We start from the raw sequence: 12,869 nt of genomic DNA, 5'->3' as shown, positions 1-12,869 counted from the left end.
TCCAAATAAGTGACGCAGACATGGACGAACAGCACTGAAAACAGTCATTCATTCACTGAGCTGCTGTGAGGCGTTCAAGTGCAGCAGGACATTTTTCCTCAAAAACCCAGAACCTGTTTATACCTGCATTGAACATGCGTCATGGGTGATCCAATCACAAGCTGACAGCACTTCAGCTCACACCTGGTATTCCAGTGCGTCTCCACATGCGTGTTCAGTGGCCACTGTTGATCTGATCTCACTTCACCCTCTGCATGCAAATAAACACACGAACAGCAGCCGACACACTGGGACAAACAGACACATTTTTATGCAAAGACAGAAATAACTTATCATATTGCTTTTAATGTTGAATTTACACAAACGCATAAAAGATAAAGAATTTGCCGGTTAGCAAAGTTTATCAAGCTTACTTGCGAGTTGCAGCTACTCTCAAAATTGAGCAGTTTTTTAAGGGAGTCTGGATTTGCCGTTACTCGTTAGGTTATGAAATCAGATAAAACAGAGAGTTTGTTCACAAACACCTGCTGCTGTCTTTGCATGTAGCCGTCCATTGCGGCACCAAACATCATCATTTTATACCTTTCATATCTCGTCTTCATGCCTTTTTGTCTTAGGTAAAGCACTTTGAATGCTTTTTTGCTGAACGGTGCTTTATACAAATAACCCATGCATTGTATTGCATTCATTTGGCAGATGCTTTTGTCCAAAGAAACTAACAATACGTGCATTCAAACCACGCAGGAGCAACATATCATGCAAAAATTGGGAGTTTTGAACAAATAACTAAATGCATGTTCACTGCTACAAGTGTGAAGATGTGAAGAAATGAGATCTAAGTGAAGCACTGGAAAGGATTGTTGAGATGTATTCTGAAAAGGCGGGTTTTTGTTCAGTGACTCTGCTGTGGAGACTTCAGCAGGAAGCTCAGAGCAGAGACCACAAAGTCCTCCGAGTGATGCTAAACATAAGCATGTGACAACAGGCTGGATTCACCAAATCTCAAATCTTCTTACAGCAGTACGTAGTTCTGCAGCTCTTTCCTCCTGAAGTTTTTTTTTCTGCTTTCAGCTTTCTGTCATCCATCTTTGCATTAACGCCTGGTTTTAATGGGCAACCTCCAGATGTGCTCTGACCATCCATTCACATTCTGATCACAGCGCATCCTGCAGGATTTTACACCTGCTTTAACGTGTTTCTGTCCCTTATCCAGGTACAGCAGCAGGTGATTGTGTAATGTGATTCCCTACAAACACGAAACGTTTCTTATACAAGTGTGCACGTGTCTTTTTAATGTTTTCTACAGTGCACAAAGCCGCAGCTGTGGCCAGCAGAGTTTCAGGTCTTACTCTACCTTTGTCTAATGACACTGTTGAACGGATAAGTAGAATTCACAGTGATGGCTCAGTTATTAATCTCATTTCTCACATTTACGTTGTATCATGCAGCATCACTGAGAGATGGTGGGACGGTCTCTCTGCAAACAGTTCGCAAAGCGTCATCCAGCTCACTCAGATTAAGATCTTAAAGTGAAGCGGGGGAGGCTCGTCACATCCCTCCCGTGGGAGCGCCACAGATTTACCCTCTGATTTAAATGTGGTCCAAACAGGAGCCAAGAGCTGCAGCATCATCCCTCTCTCAAACTGTCTGACTCGCTCTGTCGCTCTGAAACTAACCGCTGGAATCAAACAGCATGACAGGAAATATATGAAGACACAGGAAGAGACAGAAACAGAGCCGAGCGGCAGCCGACCTTTTTCCTTCCGAGCGCTGTCTTTCATTTATTCATGGAAGACTTTGCTCTAACTGAACCTTTCAGAAACTCAGAGCACATTAGACAAAAAAACGATGTCTGCGTCGACTTCTACGTGCCCCCACACGCCGAGGACTACGTTCAGTGCAGCTGACAAATCCACCTCCGCTGCAATATTCCCCTGCTGGAGTTTACCAGAGTTCACTCTCATCTTTCACCTGCTGCTTTTTCCGTTAAGTCATACCACAAGCTGTCAAGAAAATTCTCACCATCAAGCGATATCTAATAAAAATCTGTTTACTTTATCGGCTGAGGGGCCTGTTCTTGATTTCAGGAAATGTAAACGGCTCCACGAGGGCACATCACTGGGAAAAATGATGCAATCTCCCCGTTTCCAGCAGACAGGTGAGACTAAAAAATGCCTGAAGATGTATGAATACATGAACAGGTCGGTTTTTGAGAGCTCTGAGCTGCAGAATGGCTTCCTCAAATATTAGTTAGGATAAAAGAGAGAGTCAGATCGTCATTAAAGCACGAGTCTGGTGTTATTCTGTATTTTATTTATTGTCGATAAATGTATCTGCTAACAGTTATTGTCCTGATGGATCTTCTTCCTCTGAGCTGCAGAGCTCCATTAAAACCCTTCATCACCATGAACACACACCGTCCTGCTGCCACAAACACTGGATACAGCACCAAATGTGGATTCATCCGCCGCTGAAAATAGTCCCAATAAACGCTCTATTTCCTCTGTTTGTCTGATAAAAACACCAGGAGGACGAGCTGCAACTCACGTTACATAAAAAAACAGTTGAATCTGGCTCTTTCCAGTCATCAGACAGGTGTTACACATCTGTCAGGTAAATGTTCCTCTTTCAAGAGAATCATTATACCATAAGGTGAAGCTGCACAGTAGCAACCGGCTAAGCCTTGACTTGTTTCATACTGCACACTGCGATGAAAAGTGTGTCGCATTCGTCTTTTTTAGTGTTTTTTTCACTTTTGATTTAGCAACAGTTTCCAGCAGCTTCCAGCCTTTCTGCCAAGCTACACTAAACATATCCTGGACATTATGTCTGTGCTGGACACTCAGGGGAGGACGGCTAACGAGGCCTGTCCCAACATTTCAGATTCATCCTTTAAAACAACAACAAGCGAGTGTTTGTGCTTTACGACAGCAAGTTTGACAGTGACTTTAAATCTGCCATTAAGAGCCTCATTCACCGTCCTGTTCCAGCAGCTGATTCAAGGTGAAACCAACAGCGCTTAATTAAGAGGAGGGCCGCTTTTCAGATGGAGGTGGCACCTCCATGGATCTCCAGATCAAGAGGCTTTGAGTGATGCGCTGTAAGATCAATAGCCACATCTGATTGGTGGAGACTTGTGACTTACAATGACATACGACCGCCTATCAAATGAAGTGTCAGAGGTCAGCTGTGTTAGCGGCGTCACAGAGAACACAGAGACAGAAAGAAGAAGATGTTTTCATGGTTTGTTTGGGATAAAAAAAAGAAGAAAATGAGTCAAATCAGCTTCAGATAACCAGAAAGTCATCTTTTATCTCTGAGCAGGAGGATCAGAGACGATGGTTTCAAAAGGCAGAGCTTCGTCTTTGGTCACATCGTCAGCAGTGCGGCGTGTCGCCGACACCAGAAAGCATGAAATGTGTTATTGATCTGAGCGCCCTTTGACACAGAAATGTGAGGATGGTTGAAGAGCTGCAGCCGCTGAATCCACTCATGAACTGGTCGAGTGAGGCAAACCAATAACAGTGTGTGACCATGAATTATGGCGTGAAAGTGAGTCCTGAGTTTTTCTTTCCCCCGCCTGCCCTCGTGTTGTATTCTCCATGATTTACTGTACAGTCAGTCTGTCGATGAACCGAGAGAATCTGGAGTTCACGGTTTCAAACATCGCTGCTGTCGTCTGTAACTTCTGATCTGCAGTAAATATACTCACTTTTGTTTGAAGTGATCTGATGAAACTGGTTTTCTGCAGTATCTGTGAATGGAATAAAAAGATGAGTCTGCTTCAACAGGAAAGCAATAGACTAACACACGTCTATATTGTCAGTTATTATCAGCATGTTTATGGCTATTTGCTGCATATTTTGGATGATTTGTTGCAGTTATATATATTATAATAATATTTTAGATTATTATCCAATAATTGACTACCCCAGTGTTAGCATCTTTTAGCTCATTGCTGTGGTTTGAAATCCCTCAGCCTCACAGTGTTAAAGCCGGCGTACGCCACCTGCTCAGCACTGTTCAAGAGGAACATTTAGCAGATGAAGGGGCAGGTGGAGACCAAAAACGGAGCTAAAAGCCAGTGGATGTGGGGCTTGCACTCATCAGGTGGGATGATCGTGCTGCTCTTTGTCTCCTCACTGTGTCAACAAGCAGCTGTTCACTAAAATGTCATCATAACTTTTACATGTTAGCTTTTTGTTTCCAACTTATCCTGCTGCCCAAAAAAGTTTTTTTGTGTATGTGTTTATGCAAAAAAAAGAATCTGAGCTGATGCAGCACGTTGTCTGAAGTTTTTTTACTGTCATATATAGTAGATGCACAGAGAATGAACTGCAGGTCCATGTTAAAAAAACGTAAATAACCTGAAAGTTAGATTCTGATCTCTGTCTCTATTTTGTTTGTATTTTAGCAAATATCTAAAACTCAGTATTCTTAATGGTCTGTTGTTATTGTTGGAAGAAGTGCTGAGATACTTAAGTAAAAGTAACGATACCTCAGTGTAGAAATACTACATGTTTAATACCATCACATTAAACGCAAACATCCTGTTTTCATAGTTTAATTAAGTACACGGGGCAGCCGTGGGGCAGCCGTGGCCTAGAGGTTGGAGAAGCGGCTTGTGACCGGAGGGTCGCCAGCTCGATTCCCGGTGGAGTGTCTCCTCCCCCCTCCATTAGCCGGCTGATGTGCCCTTGAGCAAGGCACTTAACCCCCCATATGCTCCCCGGGCGCCTGATGCGGCAGCCCACTGCTCCTGTGTTCACTGCATGTTGCATGTGCATGTGCATGTGTGTGTTTACAGTGATGGGTGAAATGCAGAGAATAATTTCCCAGTTTGGGATCAGTAAAGTGAATAAAAAATAAAATAATAATTAAAAAATAAAATAAAATAAAATAAAACAAAGTGTTGTTAACAAAATGTACGATTTCTTAAAAGCAGAAGTATTCAGTCAGATGCAGAATGGTCCCTGTTGTGTTATTCTGTGTTACATCATTGAATTATTGCTGATGCATTAATGCGTACGCAGCATTTAATGTTCTGTATTGTTGGATAATTTCATATATAACAATACATCATGTTTTATTAACTCATCGTGTTTTCTATGTAAAATCTTAACGTTCACAGTGACCATGAAGGTGTCGGATAAATGCAGTGATCGTGTGATCGTGTTTTATCTTCAGCTGTCCTTACTGTTAATTTATTGATTCCAGTTTATTATAACAGACTTGATTAAAACAGACTTTGCCTGTAAACAGCTCGTGATGCCTCGTGGCCTCTGGATCACCCAGCTCCACCTCCTCAGCATCATCTCCTGCAGTGAGTCAGAATTGAGAGCAAGGACAGATTACACACAGTATGCTACAGTATATGGGATTACTGATATTTCTCTCAGTGGCTCTGATGTAATACAAACTGGGTCACAGCTCAGAGACCCAGATACAGAAGAGTTTGGTTGGACTTTTTGTTGGCGGTCTTCTAAATCCAGGTCTGATAAATTGTATTTCATGCCCACAGATTTTTATACGTTTAAGCCACAACATCCACAAATTTCAAGCATTTACTTCTTTACTTATTCCATCAAAATGATTTTCTCATCGGGATATAAAAGCCTCTGAAACAGCTTCGAGATCTGAGTGACTCAGCCAATAACAGGCCTCCAAAGGAGACATGTGATCACTGCACCACATCAGCTTCATGCACACTTTTCATGTTTAAAACTAACTGTCCTTCACTGTAACATTAAGAAACTTTAATATATTAAAACATGAAAGAGGTTACAGACGATAAGCATTTAAAGTGATGCTCATATGTGGGGTGATATAAGATGTTTGGATCAAATGTTTAATTTAGTTAAGCAGGAACACAGGAATCAACGTGTGGGAAAAGTTTCTGGACTTAACTGTAATTTCTTTCTCTCATTTTTTAAATTTACCCGCATTGTAGTAATTTCCCGCTCAGCTAGTATACTTATTGTGCTCGTTACAACTGATACAGATGGAGTTCATGTAATGAACTAACGTGAACATTTCAATCACATTACAACAACAAAATCTGACTCTTGGCAGCGTTATTCCCGCTGGCTCTGATTCATGAATGAATAAAATAGATTTTAAAAACTATATTAGCCCCAAATACCCGCAAAAAATGTATTAGGAGTAAAGCCGTCTAAAGCCAGGCTTTTAGAGAACAATGACAACACAAATATCGTCATTATCTCACTGTTTTTGTAGCATTAGCAGCAATGAAGCTAAAGTTTGTCCTGAGGGTGGCGATAGAGGGAAGCTCATTTCGTGTGGAGAGCAGCAACACGGAGTTTCATCGCAACCTGCTGAATATCGATTATCACGTAAACAAGATTCAACCTGGTGAAGATGCTAACGGGAATGTCAGGGGTCACTAAAGTCATTCATCTTCAGTTTCTGAGCTTATTCATGTGATTTTACAGAAAGACACCATCAGCATTTCAGAAACTCTGCATTAGTTAAACATCCAGTCAACAAAATGTCCAGGATTCTCCTGAACTGCCTCATCTCAGAGAGGAAATCTGATGAAAAGCTGCTGAAACATGTTGACTTCATTCAGCATCAGCTGTTCTCTGTTCGGATCAAAACTCAAGCTGAAGAAACAATAACAGACATGAATGCAATGAGTGAGTTTATTCAGAGCTCATATGAAGCAGCAGCAAACCCAAACCAACAAGCATGTTTGTCCAAAAAAAAAAAAAAAAAAAAAAGCACTCAGGACAAACAGAACAAGTGAGCAGCTCAGCTGGGACGAGAAGATCTGTCCAATCAAAGCCCTGGAAATGTTTGTGGAGTTTTAGCGGGATGAAACTCTCAGACGTCACGCTGTAAAAGCCGGCGGCTGCGTCTTAGATCAATCCTTTCTGTTTATTCTCTGCCACTTTGTTTGAACGTCTGGATCTCGACTAAATTCATCAGCGATACGAAGCTACTTTCTGCTAACAATCCCACATTTTATAGACGCTCACTCTCTATTCAGGGTCTTTCTCATATGGACGAGTCAGTGAGTGATTTCAGACACATAAGTGCATATTTTACCAATTCCATTAATTAGATTTATGGTCCAAACTTTATATAAGTGACATCTTTTATTTGCTGTATATTTCAGATTTTTAATCATACTTTATTGTATATTTTCTTTCTTTAAAGTGTGCCTTGCTGCAAGAAGTTCACTGTGCAGATAATTAAAGGAAGATTAGCTTCAGAGCGCCAGCACTGTCAGACAGGAGGAGCAGAAAGAAGACGAGCATGAGAAGAAGCAAACATCAGGGTGGAAGAGGCCCGTCATCGGCTGCTCAGGAGGAGGCGGTGGCCTTCTTCTTCACCAGCCTCCTCCCGGTCTGTCGAGGGACGGGGGCTGGAGCCGGGGCCGGGGCTGGGCCGGCGTTGGCGCTGTTGGCTCTGCCGGCCTTGACCTCGTCGATGAAAGTTTCTATGGCGGAGAACTTCTCGGTCAGGTCGCCCAGGTGAGCTTTGAGGGCGTTGAACTCCTTGTAGAGGTCGTCTAAAGCCTCAGACAGCGGCTGGATCCTGAACAGGAACACAGAGGGAGGTGAGTTCAAACCGGCTTTTGGTACAATAACATTCCTGTTTCCATCTTCCTTACATCACAACAGTTTGGTAAAGGTGTTATTTTCATTCACCCAAACAGTCAAACCTTATTTTCATTCATTCATTTCGTTGGATTCAGACTTTGTCGCTCATTTGAACTTTTCTTTCTTGGACCACAATCCTCACCACATGAATTCAGATTCATCATATTCAATGTTATTGACTCAGTGGAGTTTAAATAACAGCTGGAGGTTTTCAGGACTGATTAAATGTGGAAGACATGCATGTGGAGGCGTTAAATGCAGGAGAAATGTGAGTAAGAGACGCTGTTTGTAAAGCAGACCGCTGAGTTCAGCTCAGTCTGTGTGCTTTGAATGAACTGAATCTTCCACATGAGTGAAGTGAAACTGTCCTGGTGCTGATTGTCCCCACAGGAATTTGGTTTATCCTTCAGGCTGAAAATAAAGTCAGGAGTCTGTTTGGTGCAGTCTGTGGCCGACGCCATCGTAACAAACTGCAGCTGAAACTGCAATTTAAGAGTCAAAATAGCAACGTGCTGCTGTGCAGGACTCGAGTTTTCCACAAGGAAGTCTGGGGTGTCCTGCCTCCCGCCACAGTTTAGAGGACCAGACATCATTATGGTTCACTACTTACAAAACAGTGCTGGAGTAGCCATGTTTCAGGGATGTTCTCTTATTTTCTTAGTCTGTGAACTCTTTGTTTTTCCTGCCTGAGCTGTTGCGTCAATTAAGTTTAATTATACACAGCATTCAAAGTAAAACTGATAAAACCCATAAAACCTCAGCTGATTCTACAATGACCAGATTTTACATGTATGTCTTCTTATTCAGTCCTCCGGTCTCTTCTTACATCCATAAACAGTATTTCTATTAGCTCCTGGAAAACCTTCATGAGTCAAAGCAAAGGATCTGAGCAAACAGCCAAAACCGAAATTACATCTCTGAGCAACCAGGAGGTGGAGGAAGTCCTCAGAGCCTTTACTGCAGTGAAAGTACTAATACCACACTGTAAAAATACTCTGTTACAAGTAAAAGTATTTCAGTATAATCAGGAAAATGTACTTCAAGTACTGAAAGAGATTATTTTGGAAAACTGCTGTTTCAAAGATCAAGCATGAACTTCAAATCTCAGCATATGAGAAAGTTTACAGACTCACTCAGGACCTCTCACACAGATCCGACCCCCCCCCCCCCCCCCCCCCCACTTCTGTACCTGGCGTAGTCCGGCAGGAGGGACTGGTGGTCGTTCTGCAGAAGTCCTCTCATCTGGTTCAGGATGTCGAACCTCCAGTTGTCCAGAATCTGAGTGAGGTTGGCCACGCCGCGCATGTTCACCCGCTCAGCTGGGACAGAAACGGTACATTTACTGTCATCCAACTAAAATCATTTGGTTAAAGTCCGTGTTCACACGTGTGAATTCAGGCAGAACCGCCCATCTCCATCTGTTTTACTGTCTCTACTGATGCAGAGCGACGGTTTCTTACACAATTAAGATTACTATTATCACTAAGTTCAGGAATAATTTGATATTTTGGGAAATAATCTCTTAGCTGAGAAATATGCAGCCAAACCAGGAGGTGATTAGCCTATCTTAGCATAGGGAGAAAGAGGCGCTGTCCAAAGCTCTAAAGCTCATTAATTAATTCTGTACAGATTAGGACACACAGTGTGGCTAGGCTAAACTTTTTTTAAGCAGACATGAGAATTCTATTGATTTTCACATCTATGTCGATACACAAATCACCAAATCCATCAATCTTTTCACTCATAGAGCTTCATCAGTTTCACCCAGTGCAGGTTGTGTCTAACCTGAACCTGAGCACAAAGACTGGAAGCAGAGGGAAGCTGCTCGCTGAGCTAGCTGAGCTCTGCCAAAAGCATCTGTGTCAGAAGGGTTGAGTGTTTTGATTTGTCCTCTGTTGCAGGTTGGAGGTCTGAACTTTTCTGTTTCCCCACGTCTGCCTTTACGGACGTCTCAGTGGGATCCGTGAAGCTTCAGATAAGACGATCTTTCACCTCCAGCTTTGACATCATCATGACGAGCCCTGAACTTGACCCTTGACCCAGAGTAAACAGAGAGTAATCTGGGTGCTCACAGCCATCCCTGTAGTTCCACTCATCGGTGGCCGTCGACGTCGGGCGTCGCCTCTGGGCCAGAACCGTTACCGTGGCAACGGCCAGCAGTAGCAGCAGCACGCTCAGTTTGGGGGCCATGATCAGACCAGCACCTGGAGGAAGAGAACGGACGGGGCGTTGAGAGAGTAACGAGCTTTTTAGGACTTTTTAATGAGCACTTTGATTTACAGGTTGCATTAACTGTGCTTTGTAAAAACTGACTGATTGATTGATTTCAGAAATATTGCCACTGTTTATTTAATGAGGACTGAGCCCACAGGAGGCACTGCAGCAGTTCAGTTATCCCCCTCACAAACCACAAATGTTTCAGCATCTCTTGCATCTTCATCAAGTCTATATGTTTATTTGTACTAATCAGTACAAGAGTAGAATTAAATGTGTTCAAGTCCCTTTGTTGGCTTGAGTCTTGTGCCTGAACTGCATGATGTCCCTCTGTATGCCTGTCTTTATTTTAGTCTATAAATATTGTTCTCTCAGTCAGCATGATGCAGGGATTACACCTCTCCTCAGCACTGTGCTGAAGCTTGTATGGCTTTGCTACCACTGTTGCTGTAACTCCTATTAAAGCAGAGAAAAAGGAAATCCAACTTTTCACAGCACAAACTTCTAAGTCTTCCAGGCGTGTCAGAGGGAGGAACAGGAGAAGAAGCCCTGAGGCTAAACTCTCAGCTCCTGCAGTCAGCTCACATTAAGGAATGAGTCCGAGAGCTGATCCACAAGACGAACTGACAGAGAGACCTGGAAACCTGGGAGGAGAGCTGCAGAGACATGCCGAGCACAACCCGCCTCAGCAACTTCATATTCATTCCAATGATACACACACACACACACACCCACACAGTCTCACACACACCTACAATAATACACAGAGGCTCTAGTAGACTATACAGTCGGTCATCTTGGACGTTTGTGTTTAAATTAAGTTCCCATATTTGAGTTTCTGTCTTCTTCTCAACAAATCTCATGTGCAGTTCACAGCAACAGTGAACAGTGAATGTGTGTGTGTGTGTGTGTGTGTGTGTGTGTGTGTGTGTGTGCCACAGCCTGTTAGATCTTCTTCCTCTCTGCCATTGAGCTCTTATTAAAAACACATCAATGAGCCACACTGAGCCACAAACACTCACTACAGCACCAAATGTGGACTAATCCGCCACTGAAAATAGTCCCCAACAAATGCAGTGTGTCCTCCTGTTTGTTCGACAAAAAGGCAGTCAGCAGCTGTTTTAGGAAACTGTAAAAAAATTATACACAGATTTATGTCTTCAGTTTGGGTTTGGAGCTGAGAGCCACAGATGAGCACATTGCCGGTTTGTGCTTTTCATGGGATTTGTTGATCGATCCTTTAACATTTATTACATATTCTCGAGAGATACTGGAGACACCTAGATGACTTTTGTGTCATCACTTAGTGCTGAATAAGTCATCTCCCACAAACTTGTTGTGTTGTGTTGAAGCATTCGCTTTGGCGCCGTCCAAGGTGGCAGCCTCTAGCAGCAGCTCCAGTCATGTTTTTTAAAGTTTCGTTTATTTGTCCGTTAGTTCTTTTTTTCTGTTTTCCCCTGTAATTTCCCTGCTTGGGATAAATAAAGTATATCTATCTATCTATATCAAAGAAAGTCGGCACCTCTGCACACTCATAAACAGCCACAAAGAGACTGAACAAGTCCTCTGCAAGTTTTCTTTAGAGGATCTGCAAATTTTTAAGCAACAAAAGTCTCATCAGTTCTCAGGCACAACCTGGCGACCATGCAATAAGTTTGCTCCTGCGGTGAAAGAAGGCACACGGAAGACTTACAGAATTTCTCAGAGTCGTTCAGTATTTAAATGGAAGATGCCTTAATCAGTTTCATGCTCAACATTAATGAAGAGTCCCATTCAGTTTCATCTCAAGCATGCATTACACAAGTTCTCATGCTTTTATGCAGCATGAATAAAGTCAGGTTTTTATCAAAGTAGCAGCAATGCTTAGACAAAAAGTACTTTTCACTTCAGCTATTTGAGATTCAGCTTCACAAACTATTTTGTTTTGGTTACATTAAAAATAGGAAACAAAAACAGCTGGAAAATGTATTTAAAGTAAGAAAGTAAAAGTGAAAATATCTCAATAAAATGCTGATCTCTGCACATACCTGTGAATTAATAGTGTATTCCTGTTGTTTTGTAGCTCCTCTGCTGCAAAGCTTCCCAATAGTCCCAAGAGAAGGCAGTGACAGGCATGCAAAATGTGCAGAAAGAGAGGGAGAGACAACACACACCCCTGTTACACACAAGCATGCATCCACATGCATCCACAAAAAAACCCTCATACTCTTACTTTCAAACACACACAAACTGATGCACAGAGATACACACAGCAGCTACCCTTTCCCCATCATTATGGAGGCCCGGTGGTCAGCACAGTGTGGTTTAGGTTTGAGGCGAAGCTCCAGCACCTTGGTTGGTTTCATCTGTTTTGACCACTGTTTGTGTGTGTGTGTGTGTGTGTGTGTTCTTCTCCACTGCAACCTTTGGATGAAGTCACATCCTGGATCCTTCAAATATGAGATCATTTGTGCATTTTAACAGTCTGTGCTTGTGCCCTGAACCCTGAACTCTGAAAGAAAGACAGAAAAAAGAAAGAAAGAAAGAAAGAAAGAAAGAAAGAAAGAAAGAAAGAAGGGATATTATGAATGCAATTACAAACCAAATATACAGCCACAGATGCCACATGCACAATTGTGAAATAACCAGTTTTAATTACATTTCTTTGTACTTTTAAAGCTCTCATTAATAATACTATTTAATTATTCTTGCTTTCACAATAACTTCTTATTTTTCCCAATTCCCACTCTAATTCATACCACTGACGATTCTATTTCATAATGCACTTTGGCTGTCTGCTCTGTCATATAAGAAAACTAACTAAATCTCTTTTTGGATTCTGAATTTAAGAAGTAATTCATCTGACTGGATGGATTTATTTGCTACCTGCCAGGTTGGCTCACCAGCCATGCAATAAACTAACTGCAATGAGCTAAAATACACAAACCTAGTCACATATATATATATATATATGTTTCATTTCAGTACTTTTTTTACCACAGTGATTTATTTTATAAAGCCATTTGGCTGTCAGCTCATTCAGATGGAAGC

The 12,869-nt window shown here is 42.1% G+C and overlaps 1 protein-coding gene across 1 annotated transcript; it reads right to left on the bottom strand.

Moving 5' to 3' along the window:
• Positions 1-6,743: 6,743 nt before the first annotated feature.
• On the bottom strand, positions 6,744-11,990 carry si:ch211-76l23.4. Its single transcript, XM_041957827.1, has 4 exons — positions 11,867-11,990; positions 9,698-9,829; positions 8,815-8,944; positions 6,744-7,560 (listed from the first exon to the last, which is right to left on the bottom strand). Exons 2-4 carry the CDS (start codon positions 9,813-9,815, stop codon positions 7,326-7,328), a joined length of 483 nt encoding a protein of 160 aa, XP_041813761.1. The 5' UTR covers positions 9,816-9,829; positions 11,867-11,990; the 3' UTR covers positions 6,744-7,325.
• Positions 11,991-12,869: the final 879 nt, after the last annotated feature.

The sequence above is a fragment of the Chelmon rostratus genome, chromosome 17 (genome assembly GCF_017976325.1).
Source record: "Chelmon rostratus isolate fCheRos1 chromosome 17, fCheRos1.pri, whole genome shotgun sequence".
NCBI classification, from domain to species: domain Eukaryota; kingdom Metazoa; phylum Chordata; class Actinopteri; order Chaetodontiformes; family Chaetodontidae; genus Chelmon; species Chelmon rostratus.
The sequence above is the reverse complement of the archived record's forward strand: the minus strand, read 5'-3'. Positions and strand labels throughout refer to the sequence as shown.

What these genes read in the sequence shown, in the direction of transcription:
- si:ch211-76l23.4 (XM_041957827.1), bottom strand. Translation starts at nt 9,815, where the DNA reads ATGGCCCCCAAACTGAGCGTGCTGCTGCTACTGCTGGCCGTTGCCACG. An exon ending in GTGGAACTACAGGGATGGCT is followed by an intron (nt 8,945 to 9,697) that starts GTGAGCACCCAG and finishes TTTCTGTCCCAG; the next exon opens with CTGAGCGGGTGAACATGCGC. An exon ending in CTCCTGCCGGACTACGCCAG is followed by an intron (nt 7,561 to 8,814) that starts GTACAGAAGTGG and finishes GTTCCTGTTCAG; the next exon opens with GATCCAGCCGCTGTCTGAGG.